Source organism: Anopheles funestus, chromosome 2RL, assembly GCF_943734845.2.
Source record: "Anopheles funestus chromosome 2RL, idAnoFuneDA-416_04, whole genome shotgun sequence".
Lineage (NCBI taxonomy): Eukaryota > Metazoa > Arthropoda > Insecta > Diptera > Culicidae > Anopheles > Anopheles funestus.
Window position 1 is genome coordinate 101,936,400 of NC_064598.1, and position 25,335 is coordinate 101,961,734.

At 43.3% G+C, this 25,335-nt stretch overlaps 2 protein-coding genes across 5 annotated transcripts; both read right to left on the bottom strand.

Moving 5' to 3' along the window:
* Window positions 1–650: 650 nt before the first annotated feature.
* LOC125761780 (ATP-binding cassette sub-family G member 1) lies at window positions 651–20,675 on the bottom strand. 4 transcript variants are annotated; one of them, XM_049423242.1, is made up of 12 exons: window positions 20,505–20,675; window positions 17,071–17,316; window positions 4,805–4,922; window positions 4,533–4,716; window positions 4,267–4,412; window positions 3,201–3,439; window positions 2,786–3,123; window positions 2,518–2,686; window positions 2,340–2,440; window positions 1,744–1,899; window positions 1,290–1,498; window positions 651–1,137 (listed from the first exon to the last, which is right to left on the bottom strand). In XM_049423242.1, the coding sequence occupies exons 2-12, from the start codon at window positions 17,120–17,122 to the stop codon at window positions 999–1,001; spliced, it is 1,851 nt and encodes a 616-aa protein (XP_049279199.1). In that variant the 5' UTR covers window positions 17,123–17,316; window positions 20,505–20,675; the 3' UTR covers window positions 651–998. The 4 variants fall into 4 exon arrangements, with proteins under 4 accessions (XP_049279199.1, XP_049279198.1, XP_049279200.1 ...); XM_049423241.1 differs by having other exon boundaries at window positions 17,071–17,377; XM_049423243.1 differs by having other exon boundaries at window positions 17,071–17,377; window positions 20,561–20,646.
* Window positions 9,640–12,272, bottom strand: LOC125761782 (uncharacterized). Its single transcript, XM_049423245.1, has 3 exons — window positions 11,107–12,272; window positions 10,894–11,032; window positions 9,640–10,795 (listed from the first exon to the last, which is right to left on the bottom strand). Exons 1-3 carry the CDS (start codon window positions 11,164–11,166, stop codon window positions 9,801–9,803), a joined length of 1,194 nt encoding a protein of 397 aa, XP_049279202.1. The 5' UTR covers window positions 11,167–12,272; the 3' UTR covers window positions 9,640–9,800.
* Window positions 20,676–25,335: the final 4,660 nt, after the last annotated feature.

Consider the following 25,335-nt stretch of genomic DNA (forward strand, 5'->3'; position numbering starts at 1 on the left):
CAATTTCTCCTTATCTCGTGATCATCTCTCCTGCTTCGTTATCACGACACACCTACACAATTATAATTGCCGAAGCGGTTTCGCGATCATATCTTTCGCACACACTTCTCTCTTGCTTGATCTCGCCATAGCATCTCGTTTGAGAGAGCCTCGTAAAAAAAGCCATGCAAAAACTCTTCGCTGCTCTCGATCAAATCCGTTCTTACATTTTTGGCGCGGAAAATATACGCATATAGAAGGCACAGGCTTTTTAATAACATAAAACATTGTTGTTGTGATTAGTAGCGAAATGCTTTAAAGGTGCGTTGGTTTGATCATTGGGCAATTAATTAATTAGGAACCATCGTGAAACCATCGTTCGATTCACAATAAAACTGCTGAACAATTTAATGAAAGTTTAGATAAAAAAGCTATCCAGAAACATGGCGAATAAAAAAGCAATACTTGGGACGATGTTTGATGTTAAATTCTTTTTATTTTATTTTTGAATTTATGTTAAACTTTACAATCATATTTTTCCTTTTATTGCATTGTTTTTAAATACCTCCCCTTACCTTATAAAAATAAGAACTCAACAAATACATAGTTTTTTATTGATTAATAGTTTATGTTTCTCATATTTTTCAATAGAAAAATAACGCAAGGGGGCATTTGAACATTTACATTTGTACCTTTTTAATGCGTTTGCTCTGAATCTTTTCATGAGCTGTGAAATTAAAATATAACGTTTTTGATGGCTCAGTATACACATCATCCATGTATCAAGCCTAGTAAAACGTTAAAGTACCAAACATGTACAACGAAATATTAATCACAATCCATTCCATTTAAGGGTTTGCTAGTGCTACTCCTGTACCATCCGCCAGTGAGCCTAGTCCGGCACACCGGTATGACTTACTACCCGTGCTTAAGTCGTGTGTGTGTATGTGTGTGTGTATTTATTTACTGTATGTCACCATGCATTTATTTGTAGTTGTCTATGTCGCCCATTTTCTAGTTTAGCCCATCCTCAGCTTGCGCTTGAGCGTCCAGAATCCAACCACCTTAATTGCAACGAAATGCACGACCAGCGTTACCACGTTGAACAGATAGTTGCCGGACACTACACCAAGCTCCCGGAGTATCGTGTTAGCTTTCCTGTGGAAATGGAGAAGAAACACGGGGAATCAAAACCGTGATTGCCATGATTTATTGTGGCACGGGAAGAAAAGGTAAAGCCATTCTGACCCGGCACACGTGTCCGTCTTGGAGGTGTTCGGTGCGAGGGCCATCCGGAAGACGCTACTTACACGTAGTGACAGTACATCTGGTCCTTCGGGCACACCAGATCGGTCCTGCTGTCATCGTAGGCGGTCAACACCAGGGCCTCAAAGCTGTAGCGGTGCGACGAAAGGTAGCTGATGCCCCGCATCGCATCCGACATGTGGCTGAACATGATGAGAAAACCGCAGAACACAAACATGAAGCAGGTCATGATGGCACCGATGAACGTTCCGTTCTGATGGTCATGTACAGGCACACCCCGGATATGAGATTTGCAGGCAAAACCGAGGCAAAGAAGCAAACATACGTAAACAGTAAAACCGTTAAGACAATCCGCTCACTAGAAACCAACAAACACAAACAGCAGCGGGAGTGAACCTGCTCGAAGCCAAATCCTCAAAGCCAACCGTCCATCGCCGTTTGGAGTTTGGGGCCGGCTAATGAGACTGACTCGAAGGCGACCTCCGTTTGCCAACTTACGATTTCGTTCAGGAACGTGCCCAGAAACAGTCCGAAACCATCGGCAACGATGGTGTTGAGCACCAGCACGGCCGTAAACATGAGATATCGCTCCAGCTCGCACGGTTGGTACGTCATCGCGTAGACAATCGAGGCGTAAACAATCGAAAAGAAGATCTGTCAAAGTGGTTAGTCGACAGGAGAAGAAGTAAGCAAATGTTAGTAGAGCTTTTACTAATAAACATCTGTCAGTCCATGTCATGTGCTCCAGTGCATTCGGAGGTAATTGAATAAAAGCTTCCGAGTGGTTCAAAATAACCTCAACCGATCTTTTCCTCTTCTTTTTGCTGATGGAAAGCCGAGTCACTATGTACATTTACAACTTGGAGTTTGGAGCTAAAATTTATTGCCAATCCTTGAGTAGTGTTATAATGAGGATGTAACAATAAATGAAGGGATTGTTTTTTCAATTACTTAAGAGTTTTGAGCCTTATTGTTGAATACTTTAGTAGAACATATCATGTAAGCGACTTATTCTCAAGATGTTATTAGCAAAAGTGATTTGAAAATGTACCTAATATTCTTCATTTATCGCCATTTAATATCATTAGTCTTACCTGCACTGGTAACGATGTCAGCATGGATGCTACGAAGTACGTTCGTATTTTGTACCATCGGTTAAAGGATTCCTTCTTCAAGATATTCATTTCGTACGGATCTGCAATCGTTCAGTTTGGTAGGAAAACGGTTAGAAACTGCAATTAATTATATCGTCCCTCTTTCCCCGATACATACACTTCAGTACACCAGGCATGAGTGTCGTGTACCATAGGTACAGTACGTGCACCATAAACGAAGCCACGTTCGAGATCGATTTCGTTGCGTTAATTCCCGAATCGCCGAACAGCAATCCAATCACGATGGCACACACGATGTGAACAAACAGCTTCAGATGTGTCACCGTCTGCAAACGTACAGGAGGAATTTGTTCGCTTTTTAGTACTGGTTTGATTTTTCATTGCCATTTTCATTGCATAGAGTATGCTAGTACGGCCACACCTACCCAGTCACGGTACAGCTGAATGTTGGAACGCTTCATCAGGATCAACAGTTTGGCAAACTCGGACGGCCGGTGTTGTTGGTGCTTCTGGTCCATCTTTGCCGGCAGCTGCTCCACCGTTACGGTCAACGGTTCCACTTCCTTCCGATGTCCCTGATAGATGGCGTCGTTGTGATTGCTGTCATAGGCCGGCGGGCAGACCAGTGCCGCCGCGACTGGCACCCCACTGCCCAGCCGATCCACCACCGGTACCAGTGGGCTCAGTCGCCAGCTTGAATTGGTTGCAGCCTTTGCAAGCGCTTTGGTGAAGTTACCGTACTCCTTATTGGTGACCTCTAGCACTGCGCAAGAAACGAACGTACACGGTGCACGGTACGGTTAGTGGCGAATCATCGCGATACAGCGAGCGGAAACTTACAGTAATCGGCCGCATTGTGATACGCCGGACAGTGGAGCCCGACCGAGCTCAAGTACGGTACCGTGTTCAGGGCCGAGCCCTGGTAGACGCAGTGGCCCTCAGCCAGCACGTACACGTGGTCAAACATTTCGAAAACCGTTGCAGATGGCTGATGGATCGTGCACACGATGGTACGCCCTTCGCGCGCCAAACCCTGCAAGAGTTTGATGGTGTACAGCGATGATGAGCTATCCAGACCACTGTTGGATGACGGTTGTCCGACCCCGACAAGGACACGGGTGCCAAAACGTTGATTTCATCGTCGTTACCATAGACACCCACAGTCATCGCGAAAGTTGGCATAGCGGCCGGTAGCATTTTGTCGTTGTGATACGATTGAAATGCGACACAATTGTTGCAAAATCCCGGAGGAAGAAAAGCACCATGTCAGGCGACCATCCGCGTCCATACCCGGCAGCCAAAGGATGAAGTTTAAATGAGCAAAACAAAAAAAGGAAAAAAATAATGACACAGTGAGAAATGATCGTGATCACGTGACACTAGACCTGATGATGATGCCGAAAGCTGGTGAGCTCATTAAACTAATGTAATTGCGCTATATGTTGTAGCGTATGATGTTGAAGCAACTGAGAGGTGATTTCGACTACAACGGTGTTTCAACTGGCAAACAAAGTGAAGTTTTCTAAGCTGCTATATTTTGACAATGAAACCGTCACTGAAATAACATTTCCCTGCAATTCTCTTGGAACTCTCTCCCTCTCTGTCCTAAACTATCCCAAAGCAAATTTTGTAAGAAAAATTGTTTAAGGAAGAAAATGCTAGAACTTGGTCCAGATCTCGTAATCTTTCCCATTCCACTCGAAACTTTATTGCAATTTTAAGCTCTCTCCAAGGTAGTTTTTTTTCTTTCAAACATCAATTGCACCAACTTGAACATTGCATAACTGATTGCTACCGACACTTTAACCAGAACTTTTGAACAAAAAAATAATAGAAATTCTCAATCCAATTCGATCCGAGGAACAAAAGCAGTGATCCCATCGCCCACTAGGTCAACGATACTTACGTAGTCGGTTCGTCCAGAAATAGGATCGGTGGATTATCGATAAGCTCCAGTGCGATTGATAGACGCTTCCGTTGACCGCCGGACAGGCTGCCACAGCGTGTCTGCTTGCAGTAGCTCAACTGTAACGTGTCGAGAATTTTGTCAACCTGCGGTGCAAAAGAAAAGCACACAAAAAAGTTGCATAAGAATGCACACAAAGAAGAAATCGATGGATAGGTCTGCCGCCCAATGAAAACCTCAGTGTACAAAGGGCTTGCGAAGCTTACCAGCCGAAGCTTTTCGCTGCGGTTAAGACTGTCGGACGAAACCTTCAGATCGCACGCCATCAGCATTATCTCATGCACGGTAAAGAGTGGCTGAAGATAGTCTTCCTGCAGTATGTAGCTGCACAGCTTGCGATTTGTGTTTCCACTGCTACCAAAAGCGAGTGTTCCCTTAACGCCCTGTGTTCTGCAATGAGAGATGCGAACATTTGTTGGATCAAACGTTACGGCAGTCGGGCTAAAGGACGGGGTGATTAGCGCCGAGCAACACTCACGTGTAACCGGTAAGGATGTTTAATAGTGAAGATTTGCCTGCACCGGACGGACCCATGATAGCGGTCAGCTCACCCGACTGAAACCGTCCCGATACACCATTGAGGACGGTTTTCTTTTCTGAAAAATAAGAATAAAAAATGGTTACATAATTAGACGAGATGTTTTTATTTCATTAAGCTAAATTTACATGATGTACGGATAATAAAACACTTAAAATGAAATGAAGCATGGTAGAGTAATATAAGTTGCACAAAGAGCATAATTTGAAGTTGCTACCAACAGTGTCAAAAAGAAATCACTCAACGTTCTCCTATCGCTAGCATAGTGGGATGATAAATTACCCTATAATGTGTATAAAAAATGCATATGCAAAGCATCTTAAAATTGCAATTAACACTATAACTTGCACTTGATAATACCGAGTGGCAAGATCACTTATTCCTATCTATAATCTTACCACCATATAGAACCTTCCGCATACTTGTGTGCATATGTGTGCGTTGGGGTGGTCTACTTAATGAATCTTACGACAAGGATGCATGCGGTGGGCACTACTCTCGACAATTACACTCATAGCACCGCAATAGCACTCGACCGATACTTAACAGGCTTCATTTCACACCAACGAAGCCATCCTGCGTTGCAAGCGCCACTTGCAGGATCCAAACTGCAACGAGCATTATACGAGTCGAGGTACAGTGTACGGCAAATGTTACAGGTAGAGATGAAAATAATCCCATTAGCTGTGCTGCACACGCTTCTTAGATTCATTGACCAACTATAATTGCAATGATTGCGTGATAAAGCATCGATTTACAACAGCTTTCCTGCATAAGATAATGGATAACCGTTCAATAAAAACCCAACGGGTACGAATCATTCAGGCCACGTACTGAAGAATTAGTGTTACATATACACATCACTGTTCGACCAGTTCCGAGGCTAATCGTGCGATATGCTACACCGCAGCATAGAACGATGATACCGAAATTGCTGTGAACACAGTCACTAACTAGCTCTTGGAAAATGGATCCGCTCATCTGCTGCGTGCCTTGGTAAACGTTCATCAGCAACACTTTCCTCCTTAAAATTGGCTTCCGATTTTTGACGAATCTTTACTGAGTAACGAGTCCTTTCCCTGTTCGGCCAGCAGTTTTTGCACTCGAACGATCTTGACCAAACCACTCAGTAGCTGCACTCTGCTACAGCAGCAACAAGCGTTAGACAGCACCAGAAGACACCCACTTAGTCTCCTCATCTCGTCTCGAATGTGATGAGAATTTTACACACCCTTAACCAACCTATGCAGCATAGTGCTGGAAACCGGGAAGCGATTGAACACTCCGGATTTACTTGTCCTTCCGGTTGGGGAAGTATCATCATCAGCACTATTAAACACCATCACAAATGTGGTTGCTTGCAACGTTTGCTACAGTTTGGTGTATGTGGCGATCGTCCTTGAACTGACGAAAGATATGAACGGCTAGGAAGAGAGGGGATGAAGCATTTTTGCTGATGCACAATGGAGTTTTTCTGCTGATGCATCTCCATCACGTTCAGCAACAGCGCAAAAGCCCTTGCAACACACTGGTGAGCTGCATTTTGTGTGCAGGAGTGCAAAATATCCATCGACGTATATGCATAAGTTGTGCGCTTGTGTTTAGAGCATGGCGAATATAATTGAATTACCGTTCCAATATTCCACGAGAGCTTGGCTCATCAATCATACTGCCTGCTATCCCTCACTCTAGGTCCTTCTTACCTCTAAAACAAACAAACACCCCTTTGTCCGGATTGTAAGTTCTACTGGAAGGTGCAGTTCATTTGATTTACAAACATCCTATCGATTTTGCAGCAGCATGCGGTGAAACAAAATACTAACTGGTTCAGCTTACGTTTGATGTCCGTCTCTAGCAGTGATCCTTGATCCGGCGGGTGACCATTACACCCTGGCGTGTGCTTCATTTCTTGTGTACCGCAAACGCAAACGGTGTGCAAGCAGACAAATGAAAATTAATATTTTATTTTTACCCCCGCAGTTGCGACAAACCACACACACACACACACGGTTCACATTTCCGCGTAGAATCAAGCTGCAAGTCGCAGGTCGTAAGGGCAACAGTACTGACAGTTGGCGGGATTATTCAAATGATAAACTTTATACGCCACGTGGAGCAATCTGTATAAAGTGTGCAATCGAACGTCGCGGTTGTCGGTATTCTCTGTCCCTCACAGCATGCGGGCAATGCAACTAGACACTGAAAACTAGATAATGAATGTAATCGTTAATCATGCGGTAGCCGCTATGGCGTGATGGTTTGACATTTGCCGAGGCAGGAAAGGTTTGATGGAAGCAATTTCTTCAACATCTTCTACACGCATATTCATGGTTCACACAAAGAAAAACAGATGGACATTAATTTACCAACTTATTACCAGCTAAGTTTACCCGTTAGAATGTCCTTGTGGAAAATAGAAAAGGAATACTGAAATTGTTTGCAAAAAAAATCTACTATTAAACGAAATAGATAATTTTGGTTTGAAAGTAAGCGTATTTGTAGACGTATAAATAACACGACTAGTTGTAAAAGAAATGCCTTTAATTAGTTCTATTTCGTACATGTACCCATTCAGTAAAACATTGTCTCGAAACGAATAAAAGAATTACTCCCATCCTGTTTAAACGAGCTGCAATGCTGTGAAACAACACGGCCGAGAATAGATCACTTAATCATACATACAATTACTATCGCCTTTCGATACAATACCGACGGATACTGACGGAATGTATCGACAAACAAACAAACAAACCAACAAAGAAACAACCAAACGGTCAATCAGTTATGAAAATGCTTGAAATATCATCATTACAATGAGATTATCGCTTTAATTGGTTCTAGCACCCGGGTACCATATTAATAAGCAATGAGCAATAGTGCTAATGAGCCCCGGTACGGACGGTTCTTTTTCGTGTACAAGCATAACTAGAAACGTGCTCACCGTACAAGGAAAACATCCCCCATAGCAGTGCCGAAGTGATGACGCGTACGCGTACGAGTGTATCTAGGCAATGCTGTTTCTTGTTTGCATTTCTCCCACAATTACCCACGCGGCCACTTGGCAAAAAGTGATTCCAGCACTGAATCACTTATACCCCGTTCTCATCTCCATCTCCCATACCTTTTGCATCATGTCTCCTACCTCGGCTCGTGGTGGTAAGTGGTTTCATCTCATTAGCGCAAAAAAGGGCTCGCTCCCGGAAGAACGGAACGGTGGCCACCTCGAGGCAAACGCACGGCCAGTAGAATGGCTGAAAAGGAATGGCAGGGCAGAAAGGTCGAAACCCGGCTCTAGGGCACTCGAACATGGCCCCTTGCCGGGGGGGTTCAGTGCTGACGACGCACAATGCAGCAATGCATTTGCGTGCAGTAACTAAATGATAACTGCTGTCTTCCTGCGGGTTGAGGCTTCATTCTGTCGCGTGTAATAAAATCACTTCAGAGTGAAGAATTCCAAACCGCTGCCGTCGCCGGGTCGGATCCAGGGGTAACCGAGAGCACTTGACGATTTGCACGACACCTTTTTCACACGGGACAGATAATTAAATCAAGCATTTAAATCAAGCAGCTCCAAATGGTATGGTAAAACCTCATCGATTATCCTGTCGTTCTCATTGCACCTTCCGGGGGACATGTCCAGCCGAATGATTAACCTTCTAACTTGTACACAAAGTTGGTCATAATTGGGTTGTAATGTTTCCACTTTTTGACACGAATCTTTATTTTCATGACAAATCAACACGCCAACTCGTTTGCTCGGTCAGTACGGATGGTACAAAAAACCATTCATTATTATTCATGGAATAATTAAATCTTTGCAAACGAAAATCCCCATTCTGCTGTAATCAGTAGAGATTCTGCGATTTAAGAGGGTGCAGATATAAATAGATTACTTGAGGTTATTGTATCTCAATAAACAGAAATGCTAATCTGTGTCTTACGGCAATGACAGTAACACTTTTTCTATTTTTTACGAATTTTAAAATAAAATAATTTGACTTGTCGTATCTTACAGGAAACTATCGTTAAAACAACTTATTAAACATTAAAATTTGATTGAGAAACAAAATAAGTTCATTATCCCAGTCATATTTTTTCTGCATCTCTTATCTTCTTGTATAACTTATTGTAAGTAATAAAAATGTGTCGATTGTAGGTTATACACAGATACTTCATGATTTAATTTATTAGCAAGCTTATTGCTTCCTGTTTTGTTTGTTCATTAATGTACATTTGTTCCAATCTAGCACTACATTTCGGCCAACGATCACATCATATATCATGTTGCGTTTGTAGACTTTATTTATCTCGTTTTAGCTTGTTCATTTTCATTTCCACATTTATATTCGGTTGGCATAGAACTGGTATGTACAGCAAACGGAGACTACTTTAATGGAAAGGGGTTTTAATATAAAATAAGCTTGAGCAACTAATAATGATCATGCACCCACTAATGCCACAGATGGCTTCATGGCAACTGTTTCATATATCCTTTTTCACACTGGCATCCACAGTAAGTAACGATGATAACAAATTTATGGATGGATTATAGAATAAAAACATCAAGATTTATAAAAAGCAACTCTAAAGTCAGTCTTGCATGGATGTGAAACCGGTTTTATTGTGTAAAGATCGATTCTTTGAATGTCAATTCTATACAAGTAACAAACCTTAACATATGTGACTGGCCTCATGATGGTGGAACGCCAACGTGCTAACCAAGAACATTGTTATGTAAAACAAAATCTTGAAATACTTTAAGAACCAAAAACCTATTTGAATGTTATACTGTTTTACTTCTTTAACTTTATTAAACAACATTTTAGCATATAACATAGGAACAATACGTTTGATTCCATTTCAAATCACACCATCGCAACGCAGAGACGACAACCGGGAACGAGACTGCATACGTTAAGTTCAGTTCAGAAACCGATTAAGGTTCAGTTTGTCCCCTGTTAAAAGTCTTCTTCGTCACATCAACCACCTTCTTGACCGTATCGACAAACACACCGGCAAGCTGCTCGAACCAGCTACCTACCTTACCGGACATTTCACTACCACCTCCGAATGCCTGGCGCCGATTGCGCTGCATTTTAAGCGAGCTTCCCTTTCCTTGTTCTTGCGATTCCGCCGATTCCGATCCGCTGTGCTCACTGTAGTCACTGCTTTGGTCAGACGTATCACGCTTCCTACGCACTTCTTCAGTACGAGGAGTTGTATTTTGCCCACCTCCACCACGGCACGAAGCACGCTTCATACCTTCCGGAGGTCCCTTCGGTGATCGTTTTCTGCGGTGTTCGATGTCCAGCTGCGCGATCGTTTCTCGTTTACGTCGCTCTACTGTGGCTGTGGTCATGGTTGTGTCTTCCTCCTTATCTGGTGGCGGACCTCTACGACATGGTGGTGGACCCCGTCCATGTGGACCCTTTGGTGGCGGACCACGCGGAGGATCTTCAGATTCTTCTCCCTCTGACTGAGGAGTCCTCTTGTTTCGAACTGAATTTTCCCTTACTAACGTACGGCTACCAGCACGTACTGTTTCCAGCGTTTCGTGCGTTTTTACTTTCTGATTAGCTCGGATATCACTGTCTACCGAGTACGTTTGCTTTTCGAAACCGGCCATCTGTACCATATCGGGGGAACGGCGACGTCTTTCGGCTACTGGTGGAGCAGCCGTTGTTCCCGGTTCAGCTACCGGCAATTCCCCAAAATTATTGACATTCGACACCGAGCTAACCTTTACGATGTTGACATTCGTGCCAGAAGGTGACTGCGGTAGTAGACTAACGGCATAGGCAGCTTTCAACACATCTATACTCCGTCGACGGCGCACTAGGTCGTCCTCATTTTCCGAAGCTTCTTCATTTGCAGCATCACCGAAACCGGTGTTTACGCTTGACCCGCCACCGAATTTAAATCCAAACAGATCTAACCAAGTAAACACACATGAGAAGAGTTGAGAAGGGGGAAGCTTATCACTCATACCGCTCATTGTGGTGTTGTAACATGTATTTGTTCACACTGACCTATAGAACGTTTTCCCTCCGATTTCATGTTGACACCGTGGTCAAGCGCTTCCTTCAGCTTGGAGACACCCTGGAGCACTATTGCCTTACCCGTCTCCACAAGGTCACGGCGAGGTCTTAGGGAAAGACCGCACGCAACCTAAACGGACGGAACGGAAGGGTTTAAATTTGGAATAAGCAAACAGAAACAAAAATCGCTCTTCATGCACTCACTTGACCCAGCAGCAGCAAAGTAGCGCTGGTAAGCAATACACCACGCAATACGCACTTCATATTTTAACTCTCACTGGCAACACTGAACTACTTACTAACACCCGTTCGTACTCATCAAGTGTCACAACGTACTAAGTTGTGCACCCAAATCAGTGGTGCCGTACTTCCACAGCACAGTTGCACCAAAGCCCAGTGGAACGAATGTCGTACAGCATACCGTGAATATTTGCTATTTATACGTCCCGATCATCTCGGAATGTTCCCCGACAGCACATGTTGCTAATATCCGGTCGCGAGAAACATCGCGTACTGGGCAAATTATTAAACTACCCACTTGTATCGCGGTTTACTATCGGGGTACTTTCGGTGTTCCGGTGTCCGGTACCATGAGCACGACACATCGCGAATCTACCATCATTTGCACATCAACACTGATACCGTGTCGGGAGGGCCATATCACCTGCTTCCCTGCAACGTTTCATAGAGGGTGGCCTCAGTGGGTCAGTTTAATTATGGCACTGGATGAGTCCGGTACTTGCACATTCTGATCGATCTATGGCACCTGTTCTAAACGGGTCGATTTGACACGATGAAAGCTTTTAGAGCCACGAGTTTGGGAACGATTTTAATAAGTGCTGCTGAGCTAACGGAAAAAGGGTAGCTATTAACCATGAAATGAGAAACTGTGCGAAAACGTGACCATAATCGGTAGAATGGTTCGGAATTTTTTTTTGTGCAAAAATATTTCTTATAACTTTAAACATCAGATAGCTTTGGTCCACGTGTAATGAATGGCATTTTTACGAGCGATTATTCATTATTATTAATTTTGAACAACAATGTAGACAACACCCTTAGACACTTAATGAATGAAGGTGTGTAGCTTTCAAACTGCTTGTGAAGCTTCGCTATTTGGGATTAAAGTTTGCAGCATCACAAAGTTACTTAATTAACATTTGTAATGTTAGTGTTTGGTTATTAAAATCATTCCCTGCTAGGACGGTGCCGCCAAATCGTATCCGTTTGCTGGTACAGTTTTGGGGAAGTAAATTATTATTCGTCACGTTTGATGCGTATAGCACGCGATGCGTTGCACGGCCGTTTCGTTGTAAATATGTCAAGGTAAACTGGCTTAGACGAACGGTTCCATGGTTTGGGACGGTATGTTGTTGCTCAGGAATTCCCGTCACGCATCCAAAATACCAATACTTGAACGGGAATGTTCTTCACGCTTGTTTTTTTCTTCTCTCTCTTGTTCAGGTTTGTAAGTACAAGACGCTCTGAAGATGTCAATAACATCGATAAATTCCCTCAATTTCACCTACACGTCAGCGTACCGACAAATGAGTAGTAGCATGCCAACTGTTCCAAAAACAGCGTAGGTTGAGAATTTGCTTCGTGTTAACGTAATTTGAAATGCCATCGCGCATCAAAAGGGCCACGACCAACTATCTGCAACTCGATAACAAAAATCTGTAATAGGAAAAAATCAATAAGGTAGATAACATCATGAAAGAAGCTAAGCTTCGTACCACACTGGTGAGGCCATTATACTGTCCCGGCGCGAATAATTATCTTCAAGTTTGTTTGGCGCACTGATTTGTGTTGAGAGTAGTCAAACAACTTGTCTTAAAATAGCTCTTAATCGAATAGTTAATTGCATTATAATCGATGGTTCAACGAGCAAACAGTCCATCAATTATCTTTCCTAGCAAACGGAACTACGACTGGTTCACCACTTGTCGCATAAGAACACTTGCGCTCGTAATTGAAAATTGTGAACGATTTCGAATGAAATCTTCGGCAAGCTTTCTTTCTTCCTGTTTGCTAGGATCGAAAGTATACGTCGCTCAGTAGCACATCGATTAACACGATCCGGTAAAGATCACAAAAAAGCTCCAAGCTTTAAAATAAAATCCCCCTTCTCATGCATCAAACAATGTACCAACGTGGTCGGGCTTTCGCTCTACACCGTTGTTAACATCGACGACAAATGTCACCGAATGATTGACAAATATTGACCCGGCCACACCGAAGATGTGAATCGCATTTGACTCACTAGGCCGCTATTGCTCATGTTTGCGATATTGTTGGACGAATATTTTGGGGACTTCCTACATCAAGAAGTCGCTTATCGTTATGCACAACGGCGCATGTTTACCAATATGCGTGCGGAATTGTTGTTTTATTTTTCTTTTCAAAATCAGCCTTTCCCAATGCTGCTAGTTCTTCGAGATTGTAATAGTGACCTTAACACATGCCACGGGATATCGCAAACCAAAAAATCAAAGAAAATCCCGAAACACATTCCTGGATGTTTGTCTTTCCTTCACCATAAATGCAAAAAACCAAAAACAACCCGTAAACAAATATTCGAACTTCAAATAGTCTCGGCAGAAGAGTTTGGTCCCACTACCGGGAGAATCTTCCAGAGTAGCGTTCATACATTGAAATGTCTGTTGGTCGATGTGCATGCAGAAAATTGGTAAGAATGTGTGCAAAAAAAAACATACATACATCCCCAAAAAACCACATATCTTTAAAACAAATATTTACCCTATCATTCTGGCCCGTGCTCTGCACGCTTCGAAATCTTCCCATCTGCCATCAGAAGAAATGCCGGTTTTGGAACGGCCTCTGTAAACATAAAACTCATCGGCTTTTGCGTCACTCGCGGTAGGCGCGTGTGTGTCATCGCATAAAAATTGATGTGCCTGGCTGTGGATGATTTCGGTAGCACCACATTGATGCGTCTTTACTGTTGTTCAATGTGAATGTTGGTATTGCGGTGTTACTTCTGCAGCTATTTACAGCAGGTTGACGCTCGCACATCGTATTTACACTTTTGGACAAAACATCCCAAACAGAAACATCTCCGTGCTCGGCGTGTCTCGTTAGCTACCACCACCCGGAAGAGTATGCTGGACCGGTTTCAATCAGCACCTGTTTGATAATAAATTGTGGCCTACTCGATCAATTATTCAGCTGATTCTTCTAAAGCTTACTGTTGTAGGTATTTTTTCTTTGTTTACACAAAAGAGCGTGTTTTGATGCCTAAGTTCAAATTAGGTAGAGGTGTTAGCCACTACCTATCAACAACTGTGTCACCTTTAGGTGTCAGCCAAATTACCTTGTGGTTTTGGAGTTTGTGCTTCTAATCTGACTACTTTATTCGCCTTCCGACTTACTACGAAAGCTTTTCAAAGCATATGGTTTAGCCTTACTTTTAACTTAGTAAATGGAATTCGCTATAGCAAATCAAATCCGCTGACCTTACAGATATCGTATAGTATAGGCAGATAAAATGCTCACCTCTTAACTGATCCATTTTGTCATAATTGCTCCTCGAATCGGGTTCCAATGCAATGTTTGGCACCATTGCTAAATGAACAACCCAATCTGTCAGCATTCTATCAGTCGACAGACCACCTTGACCTGAGGTCAGCATGGTTGCCAATTGGATCGGTGAAAATCATGCCACATGCGTTTGCTCTGTTTGGTCAAGTCTAAGTGAATTAGTCGAAGCACCTAGCCCAACAACGACAACAGTATGTGACCAAGAAATGACCCTTCCTCCATGCCTACGCCACGTGCCCGACAACCCCACGAATCAGTTGACTCATGCATTCCAATCGCGCATAAGAATTGCAGCAATTCCTTCGACACTTTTGTGAAGCGAACGCACCTCTCGATCGACCGTACGAGATTAATTCGATTCGGCTTCGACGACCCGCGCAGAGCGATGCAGCAAATGTACTGGACCAGGGCTAGCTTTCTAGGGTAGTGCCAAACGGATACGAGAATGAATGCATCCTTAACCTGCTTACCTCACTACGTAATCGGGGCGTTCAAAAGCTAGAAGCGTTCCAATTAAATGCGACCTAGAATTGATTTTACTGCTAGTGTGGCAAATACTGAGAAGGTGAGTGATATTGAAAGAGACATAATAACTGCACCTGTTTCTAAAACAAATCGTACTTATGCAATATACTGCTAATTACTATTTGAAGTGCATGATCCATATACACTAATAATAGTACATTTGTATGTATTGTTGTCAAATAAACTGTTAAACACATTCCACCGGGTTTTATAAAAATCGCAAACTCGCAACAGGTTCGCCGGAAAGATCACAATGAGAAAAACCACCAGCAAGATTCATCCCTTCCCTTGCAAACGGGAACCCGTTACCAGCGACAGTCGAGAGACGAAACCAACCCCTATTGGCTTCACGGCAGTCATTAGCCTCTTCGAAAGTCACCAACCTGTCAAACTTCACCATGGCAGTGCAGCAAATCCGATTCCAAAGCGGCATGCGGCTAGTTGTCCATGGTTGTTACCTTGACTTTGAAATCGCGCACGAGGCCTTGTCGGGCATGCTACTAAACGGGTGGCGATCGCTTGCAGTACTGACACTGACGCACACAAGCATGTCTTCAGTCGTGTCTGAAGTTACCCCCTTAGGCATGGCTGGTCGAATAACGGCACTGAACGCCATCTGCGAACGATGTTTATGTTTGCGTAGAATGCGTGATGGAAAAGTGGGAGAGAAATGGAGAGTAGGGTGGTTTTTTGTTTTCTTTTCTTTTCGACGCTTTCGTAATTCTGCCTGGTTTCAAGTTCAAGTTGGCACACACTGATCACTGACTCACAACGCAACACTGCCGAATTGCACTGATTTCAAACGATCATCGATCTAGGTACAGTAAAAATTAGCAACTGAGCTTTAAGCTTCCATCACGTAAAGCTTGTTCAATGGTACACATAGTGCGAATGATGCACAACCCACCGGTTTCCTTTGATCGGATCATCAGATTCTTCTCTCGAGTTCGCGTATCATGCTCAAGGTCATTTTAAAGCTACTTAGATTTGCTTCGCTACACATCAAGGAGAAAACAGCGAAGATTTTTTTTAAATGTTAATGCCCGGTGTAGATAGGAAAGCTTGATCGTTAAAAAAAACCCTGAGATGAAGGAACATCCGCTGGAAATCGAAAATTTTGCGAAATGGCGGATTGTTTACAAGTCTGAATTTTAGGCACTTTAGATAAATTCCTTGCCAGCTTGAAGCATTTCTTGAAAACATCAATTCATCACACTCGCAAGACGACGTCAAAGAGACAAGGCACTCGAACGGTTGGAATGATTTACAACGAGTTCGTGGTTAATGTTCATTCCGAATGGTGTTTTCGACGTTTTTCTTACAGAAAGAAACGCTTTGTCAGTTTAAAAAAGTTTTATTTTCAAGAGTGTTATACTAGTCGGTCTGTTTCTTAAGTTAGATTAGCATACTTCTTTTTGCTTTGATTGTAGCCAAACTGCTTTGAAGACTTCCTTAAGAATCTTTAAATTTGTGGCTTCTATTCAGGTTGTACTTTCCTCTCCACACATTCGTCCTAACGATCACATCCGTTACTGTTTTGCGATCACTCAAAACACGTACTGACCTTATTCACTGAATGCCAACTAGATGTGCGAAGAGTCAGCCTTTATCTTCACCACACACAAAAAAAAATACAAAACCACATCCTCACATCACATTTTTACAACAACCTCATGAATGGCATCTGATAAGCAGAAACCTATCTGGTACCTTTTTTCCTCATTCCAATAGTTTTAGACAACGTTTTGTGCTTTCAATGCTTGCCGACACAACATTTGCCTCAAAATACGATCACGTTGACCTCAAACTCCTTTAGAACCACTTAAGTTAATTAATTGCTCCCATCCGCGTGGTTTGTTTTCGGTTGTGTGCTGAAAACGATAGAGGCATAGGTTCAAAGAACGCTAAAAGACACAACCAAATGACTGTGCAAATGGCAAAAAAGCACATTCATCGACGAACTTAACCGAACCTCACCAAAAGTGCAAACAAAAAATGGTGACACAAAAAAAAAGCATCAAATACTTCACAAGAACCATACATCAACCCGAACTGTCCTCAATTAAACGTAGAAAAACTTACCCCGTTTACCAGTAGATACCGTATAGGTAATGTTGTCAAAGGTGACATCCATTACGACGAAGGTCTGGCTGTTAGGTTGGGACGTATATGGACTTTCAGAACAGCAACGATCGATTTCAGCGTGAACGCAGTGGTTGATCAACTTGAAGTATGCAGCACTTGTTTTGCTTTCGGAATGTTTATAATTTATCACTGATATACAACTATCACTCGATTTGTATGGTATTCACTGTAGAGTCTATAAAACTGCAACAAATACACAAGTCTTAACGTTTGGACGGAATGTTCATTACGAATACTGAAAATGCTGAAATAATAAAAATCTCCATTAACTGTTGGAAAGTTCTAAACAGCTGTTGCATAACGTATACTCAAATCACCACAGCGAACCTGGACGATTCCTGTAATTCAAATTAACCGCGGTACATGTTGCTCACCGTCTATCAACAAATACGTCACACTAAGACAGCTAACAAGCAGGCTCCAGATTAGATTACCTGCTGGGTACCGGGCGAATATCAGGCGACACAGTAGCAAGTAAACTAAACGTCAAACAGGCTGAATCTATTACCCGAGAACACTTGCAATCTCTGTCGAAGCGAACCCAGTGGAACTGGTTCTACTAATTCAGACTGCAAGCCAAGCCGCGCGTTCAGCAACAATCTATGATCAGGTGGAAACGACTTTTACGTAAACGGCTAACCATCATCCCTACAAGCTGGGACGAAAGAGCGAAGGAGTCGATCAAATCGGTTCGTTACCGGGTGCGGACTGTCGCTACCGTTAGTAAATTTCCCTCGAACGAATTGCGCACTAATATCTTAGTAGCTAAGTCTCGAGATGGTGTCTCACGAAGGGTCTCGTAGTGGACGAACAATCTATCTAAACTATTTTTTAATGCTTTATGAGCTCCTTTAAGACCATTTTATAAATAAAATAGAAAAGGCATGCTGCATCAATTAGAGTCTTATAACAGTAAGCTTCCTAATGTACGCTTCATTTGCGATTAGCTGAAATTCTTACTGCTGCTTTATAAAACAAACGAATGCGGAAATCATTTCTAAAGCAGAACCATTCCAAAGGTTCGAGCGAGATATCATTTGAACCTAGCATCAACCAGCGCTCGTTCACTATCACGCACAACCTGTTCTCTATGGTACCCCCAAGAACAGTCGCCAGGCAACAGTAGTTGCAGCAGCTTAGACGAATAAACAGGAAGCACCAGCCAACAGACAATGTGGCAGACGCCGCATAATCTAGTTTGAGTAGGCCTCTCCAAATCCAAGACAGACGAATCCAAGGTAATCGTTATGTGCCGACCGTGGCTGTACGAAGGGATCGCATACGGAACACTAGGACCTTACTGATTAATTGGCTCCGCTTAGATAGATTGTAGATCGAAGGTGATCTTTTTCCACGATGAGTGTGATCTTCCTCGAGCCTATCGTTTAACGTTGCATTGATTAAATCTGATGACAACTGCTTCCACGCGGGTCTGCCCTTTGTCAAGCAAATGACGAATAGTAGCGACACATAAAATACACCGCACTGCACTGTCGTTTGCAAGTTTACAGCTTTTGCTAAATAATCTGCTAGATAATATCGTTGAGCATGTAATTGGTTTGTTTACTTCTCGATGGTATTAATCTTATCCAACAATGACTTCCACATTACAGTTCTGAGAAAATTGTTAGTCATAACACACGCATCACACAAATACTTCACCCTACGCTCGGTAGAACTGTTTCAATCGAAGATTTGTTTTTGTTGCCCTTTCCTATACCTAACCAGTTAGTCATTTTCACCATTACATCAACTGTAATACCAACTATCAAACTATGACTACCACAAATCGACATCAGCTCCGTACCAAAGCAACGATCAGCCTTGTCTGTAGTCGAAAATCTGCCGCTCTAGCGAAGCGTGAATCACTGCGACGCCCTCGAGGCCGCGAATGTGTACCGAAATTTTCGACACTCGGTCTCGAAACCTGGTCTAATCTAATTAACAACACTGCCACTTCTAGGTCAGAACGTTCGTTTTGGCTCTCAGGGGAAAGCTTAAAGTTTATGCCCAACTCCACACCCATTGCAATTATTATACGTCAGATTTGATTGTGGCCATAAGGCGCAGTCCCAAGGGATCCTAGCTATCATTTCCCGCAAGGTCACTGCCGGATGCGCATCCAACTGCGTATGCGATAAGGACACAACTGAGCCGAAGCAAAAAAACCCTCGAGAAGGTTGTAGATGTTGCGAGTCTTTGCTAGAATGCACGGCTAGAACTTCCGGCACGAAAAATCCAGCGTAGATGAATGTACTGCTCCACCGTCTTGGGCTGCTCCACCATGCATGATAACGGCCGAAGTCTAACAAGGCGGCCCCGTGTTGGGGTAGGTCACAGAAATCACATAAGAACGCATCGCGTTATCGTTAATGCCCGACTATCGCCTCGGCGGGTAGACATGTTCTCAGAACGAGGTCACAACGTACGCTTTCTTCTGGCAATATTGGTTTTACTCCACAGCGCGAGTTGGCAATCAATATCAGCACCGATGTGAACCAACCAACACGACACACCAGCACTACCGCTCTAATTAATTATTCACTGTCATTCTCGTAAGTTCCCAAGAAAAGGAGTCCATAAGGGCAAGTGGGCGAACAGTGGCGTAAGACGCTGAAGCTGGGGTTGTGCGCCAGGAAAAAGGATGCGGTCTTCCGCCATCGATTGATAACGTGTGTGGAACCAGAAACAGCTGTGGACTGTTCACGACTGCGTTATCCCGAAGTGGACTAGAAGGTACTTCATCATACAAGATGCACTCGTGTGCCGGTTTTGTTCGGGTTTTGTTTGACGCTATCAGTGTAGGGCACCAGAATTGTCTTGCATTTATTTTTAAAAATTCGCACTACAAAACACTGTCGAACGAGAATAGACTCAGAGACCCAAAATAGTTGAACTAAAACAACATTGAATCATCAGTCGTACGATCACACTCCAAGCTCCAGTTCGGCAAGAGCACGATGCCGCTTGCTGGAAGAAATAAGTACGAGAACCGCTCGATCTGGTCCTCGTGATGTTACCTCTTCATCACTTATGTCGCGATGTGATATCGCGTGTCGCAACCTTTAAGCGTCGCTCTTAATTCAATTAGGCAAAATTGTTCTTTCGCTCTCTGTTCCCCGAGGTCCACGATCAACACGTTAAACGACGCGGTACCGAGAAGATCGCTCCCCAGTTACTAGCAATCACCGAATTGAGCACCGGTTTGAGAAATGACTCTTACGACCAGCATACCGTGTGACAACCGTTTGGAATTGTGCACGATTACCTGCACTAAAAATACGACACATTTTTCGCTACATCGGCTGCAGCGTACGATCGACACGGTGCATCGCCTGAGATTTGCCACAAGTGCATCTGCGATGCATTACCTTCTCTGCTGAAATATGTATAGCTACGATTCTGTTGCCTTGTTTTCACTTCTCACAAATGTGTACGACAATAACGCCGGTGGTAACACGGCGAAGACGACCGGACCACGAGGTCTTGCAACGGACGTCTCGTCCGGTTTGAGTTTACGCGAGAACTGAGCAACCGCGCCAGTTCCGATCGACAGCTGACCTGTACCGTGTGCGCGATTTCTCAGACCGTTGCGCGCGCGGGCGAACGCCTTTAGCACACGGTGCTACTCGCCGAGAACTTGGGCAGCGCGTCGTGTGTTTTCGCATCGCTTGATGGATTGACTCGATCGACGCAAAGATGTCGTGCCCAGTATCGCCATCACCGCGTGTTCCCTTTCGTTCCTTCTTTTGCTTTATTACTCGATGCTAAACGCGTTTTGAGGTACCTTTTGAAAAAGAACATGGAGTTGGAAATTTTATGTTAAATTCAACCTAATGTAAACACTTGACCAAACGCTTTAGAACCGTGCATATATTCTTCAAAGCCTTCATGTGTCTGTCCCTATTCTTTTGGATCTTGCTCTGTTTTACGCAAGTCACAATAAAACGATCCATCATACGTCAACAATAACAAAAATGATGACTTTGCTGAAAAAAACATATCCACGAGTTTGAAATTTCAACAATTCCCGCGTTACTATCATATTGCAATATGTATTAATAGTCAATGTTTAAATCCCACACCATTTTGCCTTCTCACAGCTTCCTGTTTTGTATCCATGTGTTAGGCGAAGCTAGTGCGAAAAATGTGCAACAATTGTGCCATTTCCTTTAGCGAGCGACTTGTTTCACCGTCGCCGAAACTCCTAAAACCGGTATATCTGGTTGAGTTTATCGCTGGTATGTTTGCGAAAAATGTTTATTTTTTTGGAAGGTGAACTTTTTCGGCCAGGCCATTGGGTGGCGATGTTTGTTACTCCTGTTCAGAGAGACGTCAATCTGGCACATTCTAAATATTTTCGTAACGGTTAAGTGAAGAAGACGTTTACGAAAAGGTAATCGATGTAATTGTTCAAGCAGCGTACGTATAAGCAAGTTTGCGGGAGAATGTGTTTTCTTGAAAGAATGGAGAAATGTTGTCCTACAACTTTTATCAAAGCATATATTTCAATTAGATTTTACAAAAGGTAAACAGATACGTTTATTAATTTATAGTTATTGTGATCTTTGAAAGTATTACTTTTATGTGTAAGATATGTAATCAATGAAGCCATCAAACATTCTTTCCGTTTGTTGAATAACTGGGTTATTGTAGATTTTTTATGTAAGAGACATTCTTTGTGTATGCCTTGTCATTATGGTTTAAATTTTTATATTTGTTAACATGTCTGCAAATAGATGTTTCACACATAAGAATGATACTTTACAACGCACTACACAAAAATTAGCACCTGAAGGCTCTAATGAAACAAAACATGTAAGAATGTCGTATGAACACGGCAAATAATTACGCATGAATGTCGAAATTATGATTCACAGTTCAATAAAAAAAATATTTATGATTCATTTTATTTCATTTCATGAGCTAAAATACTGATTTCTATAAAACATTTAATCTATAAATCGTCTTCACATCTGCACAATGAAATCTTCTCGAATGATCTTTTTATGTTTGAAATAGCAGGCAAACGTACTGGAAAAGAACATCTTGAAATGAAGCGCAACTGAGAGTGTTACTCAGATGTTGTTTCGCTGTTGTTTTGCTCTTTACCAGGAAGGCTGGATTTCGAGCTAAACCGATCCAGAAAACGCACAGAAGAACCTGACCATGACCATGAACGGCCCTGGACTTGAATGTTCGTGAAATACAGGAACCATACGTCCCGGGTTCCCTTTCACTTCTGCTCACAGCGGAAGCAAAGCAAACTGAAAGGAACAAGAAAAACGGCTCACCGGTGCACGCAAAACACAAAGAGCTAGCAATCGGTCCAGACGACAATAGATTCTAAGTTTGCGACACACGCATGAGCCATGAAACAATTACAGTACTTTAATCGAGCTTTTCCGAGAAGCAGATGTCGTAGTTGTACGGCTTACCTTACCGTCCACAGTGCCCCAAGTTTCCGCCTGTTTTGTAAAGGTATCCAATCGAAGCGAGTTCTCGCATTTGCCAGTTCGCACGCAATTGGAAACTGTGCACAATCATCAAATTACCTCCCGATCGTTAATGGTTCCCTGATCTAATACAATCTCTCCCTTACAATCCATTGCGATCGCACGCTGCACTTTGAACGGTACGCATGGCAAGAACAAACCTACCTTTGACCCTAAAAACTCCGCGACGAAACCGAGTAATATGGAAACTACAAGCTACGACACCGAACGGGGAAGAACGGTGCCCGGCTAAGTTATGATAAATTATGCACGAAAATCTGCCACTTGCCACTTGGTCCAATACCTACAGATTTAAGGTGTTTAATTAATGGCCTTGCAATTAGCGAACAGCTTAGCCGTAGACTTTGGCGGCGCTGTGTACCATTAGGTCGCGATATAACGGCTGTACAACGTGATCAACAAATTTTGCACGTTCTTTTACACTTACATCCTTAAAAGTGCGCTATTGCTATGGACAATGGACGAAAAAATTGCGACTATCGGGCGTCTGGAACACGTGCGATTGTGTTTTTCTTCGAGAGCCTCCAACCGATCTAGAGTACATTTTAATTAACATCCGCCGGCTAACGATAATGACTTACGCACCCAAACAGATCTGTTGCTACCTTCCGCTGGACGAGAGGAAAGACGAGAATCAACCAACCCAAACCACGTGTCCCATTATGATGGGCTCCACCTTAAAACACGTTGCTCGTTTATCAATGTTGGCAAGATATCCAATCAAAGCTGGGTCGTTGGCGCTAGTGGGAAGGACAATTGCAAGGGGAAATGAATGAAAATGTTTTTTTGTTGTTATATGTCTAAAGTTTTTTTTCTGCTCCTCCTCTTCTTTCTTCTATACTTGCTTTAATCGGACGGGGCAAACGGCAAGACGCATTAAAACAACAATGACCTTCCGCTACCGATCGCTAGCTAATCGGGCGCCGAGAATGTCGTCTTAGATCAAGTTCCATGACATTTATTATTAGCCTCAGCAGAAGGGCGTATGTACACGCACAGCTGCAAACATCGGCGATTGATTTGGTACGAATCAAAGGGTTGCAAAGGATGTAATAAATCTTTCAAATGGGGGATAATTGTTTTGATATGGTCCGTTTTCTATAAGCGGAGGTACAGAGGGTGAATGCAGCAACTGACAGGGAGAATGACAAAACACAAAACTATTTATTCTAATAACGCATCATTTAATCCAGAATGATTGCAACCGTCTTGGTCGATTACAATTAGTCTAAAAGGCCTTTAATAAATGTATAATAAAAAGTAGTGTTACCTGCAGCATTTCTACTAGAATTACTAAGTGGCTAGTAACGATAACGATCGACTATTAAGCGATGGAATCGATAAGCCAGCAGTCCAACAGGATTCTTATAATGTGACTTCTAGTGGAATCATTAGAGGCTGTCCCTTGACACATATTTTTATCTCATAGAATATTACTCATCGTAAATAATGGATCTATTATGATTTGGCACAACGATTTACTTAGTTATCCGGGATGTCCGGATAGTTGCTCCTTTCTATTCGAATGCAGTTGCAGTGTATGAAGCAAATAATTTATTATCACATAGCGCTTTACCGCCTTACCGTCATACCATTACAAATCTACTAACCCTTAACGATCGGTAAGCAAACCGATTCAATTAGGAAGCGATCACCGAATACGATCACGTACAGGTGTAGGGTCCCAAAACCTCAAACCATTGCACAACGTGCACACGAACAGAACCGGCCACCAGCACTCAGCAACCTACTTTTCTAACGGCGATCCGAGGAGGGGAAAATGCCGACGAAAAACTACTTTCCATTTTCATCCCTTAGTGGAGGGATGCAGACACGGTTACCATCTTGCACAACACACCGGCGAAGGCTGGTGTGGAACGGGTGCTTAGCCGATGATGCGTTCCGTTTTACAAACGACACGTTGACACTGTTCAACTCCCGCTCGTACGCGCATTACGCGCTACGCCTTCGAGAGCACTGTCCGGGAGTCTGCGTGGAACCTCCGAAACATCGCAATATGTCTTATCCAAACGCGCTCGTGTGCCGTGTCGTGCTCGTGGGTTACGATTGTATATGCTCCTCTGAACCATCTGGCCGCACTGGCCATGCCGACATAGTTGATAGCGATCGATACTTGCAGGTGCGCCATCCAGTGTACTGGCGGGAACAGGAAAAACCGCATTCGCGCTCGGGTTTCCATTTACTTTTGTACAGGTTAGGACATCTTGCCCATAGTGCTGAAGTACGGATAGTGGTTGCTGTTGGTGAGATGCAAGTAGCAGCAGAATCTCACTTCCACGTTCTAGCATTCCATAGGAGTTCGTTACACGCAGAAGGCGACATGTTTCGGGCTGGGTGCGCGATTGGTAGGCGCGAAATACCAAACGTTGGAGGCTCGTTGAACGTTTCGACTGGTGCCAAACCTAACACGACTGGCAGACCCCAGCACATAGAGAGGGAAACTCTACTACATCCCACTGCGGTTAGCCGATTGCCCAATTTTACGTCCCTTGTACGATGTGCCGACTACATAGGGAGCCACTAGTGATCGGGTTACAGCGATTGCAATTGATTTACAGCGTGCTTGTCTGCCAACTCCAAAAAGCGAACTCCAAGCGAAGCGACAATATTTCTGAATGGCTGGCGGTGTGTCGATCATTCAATGGAATGCAGCATCACGGTTTAT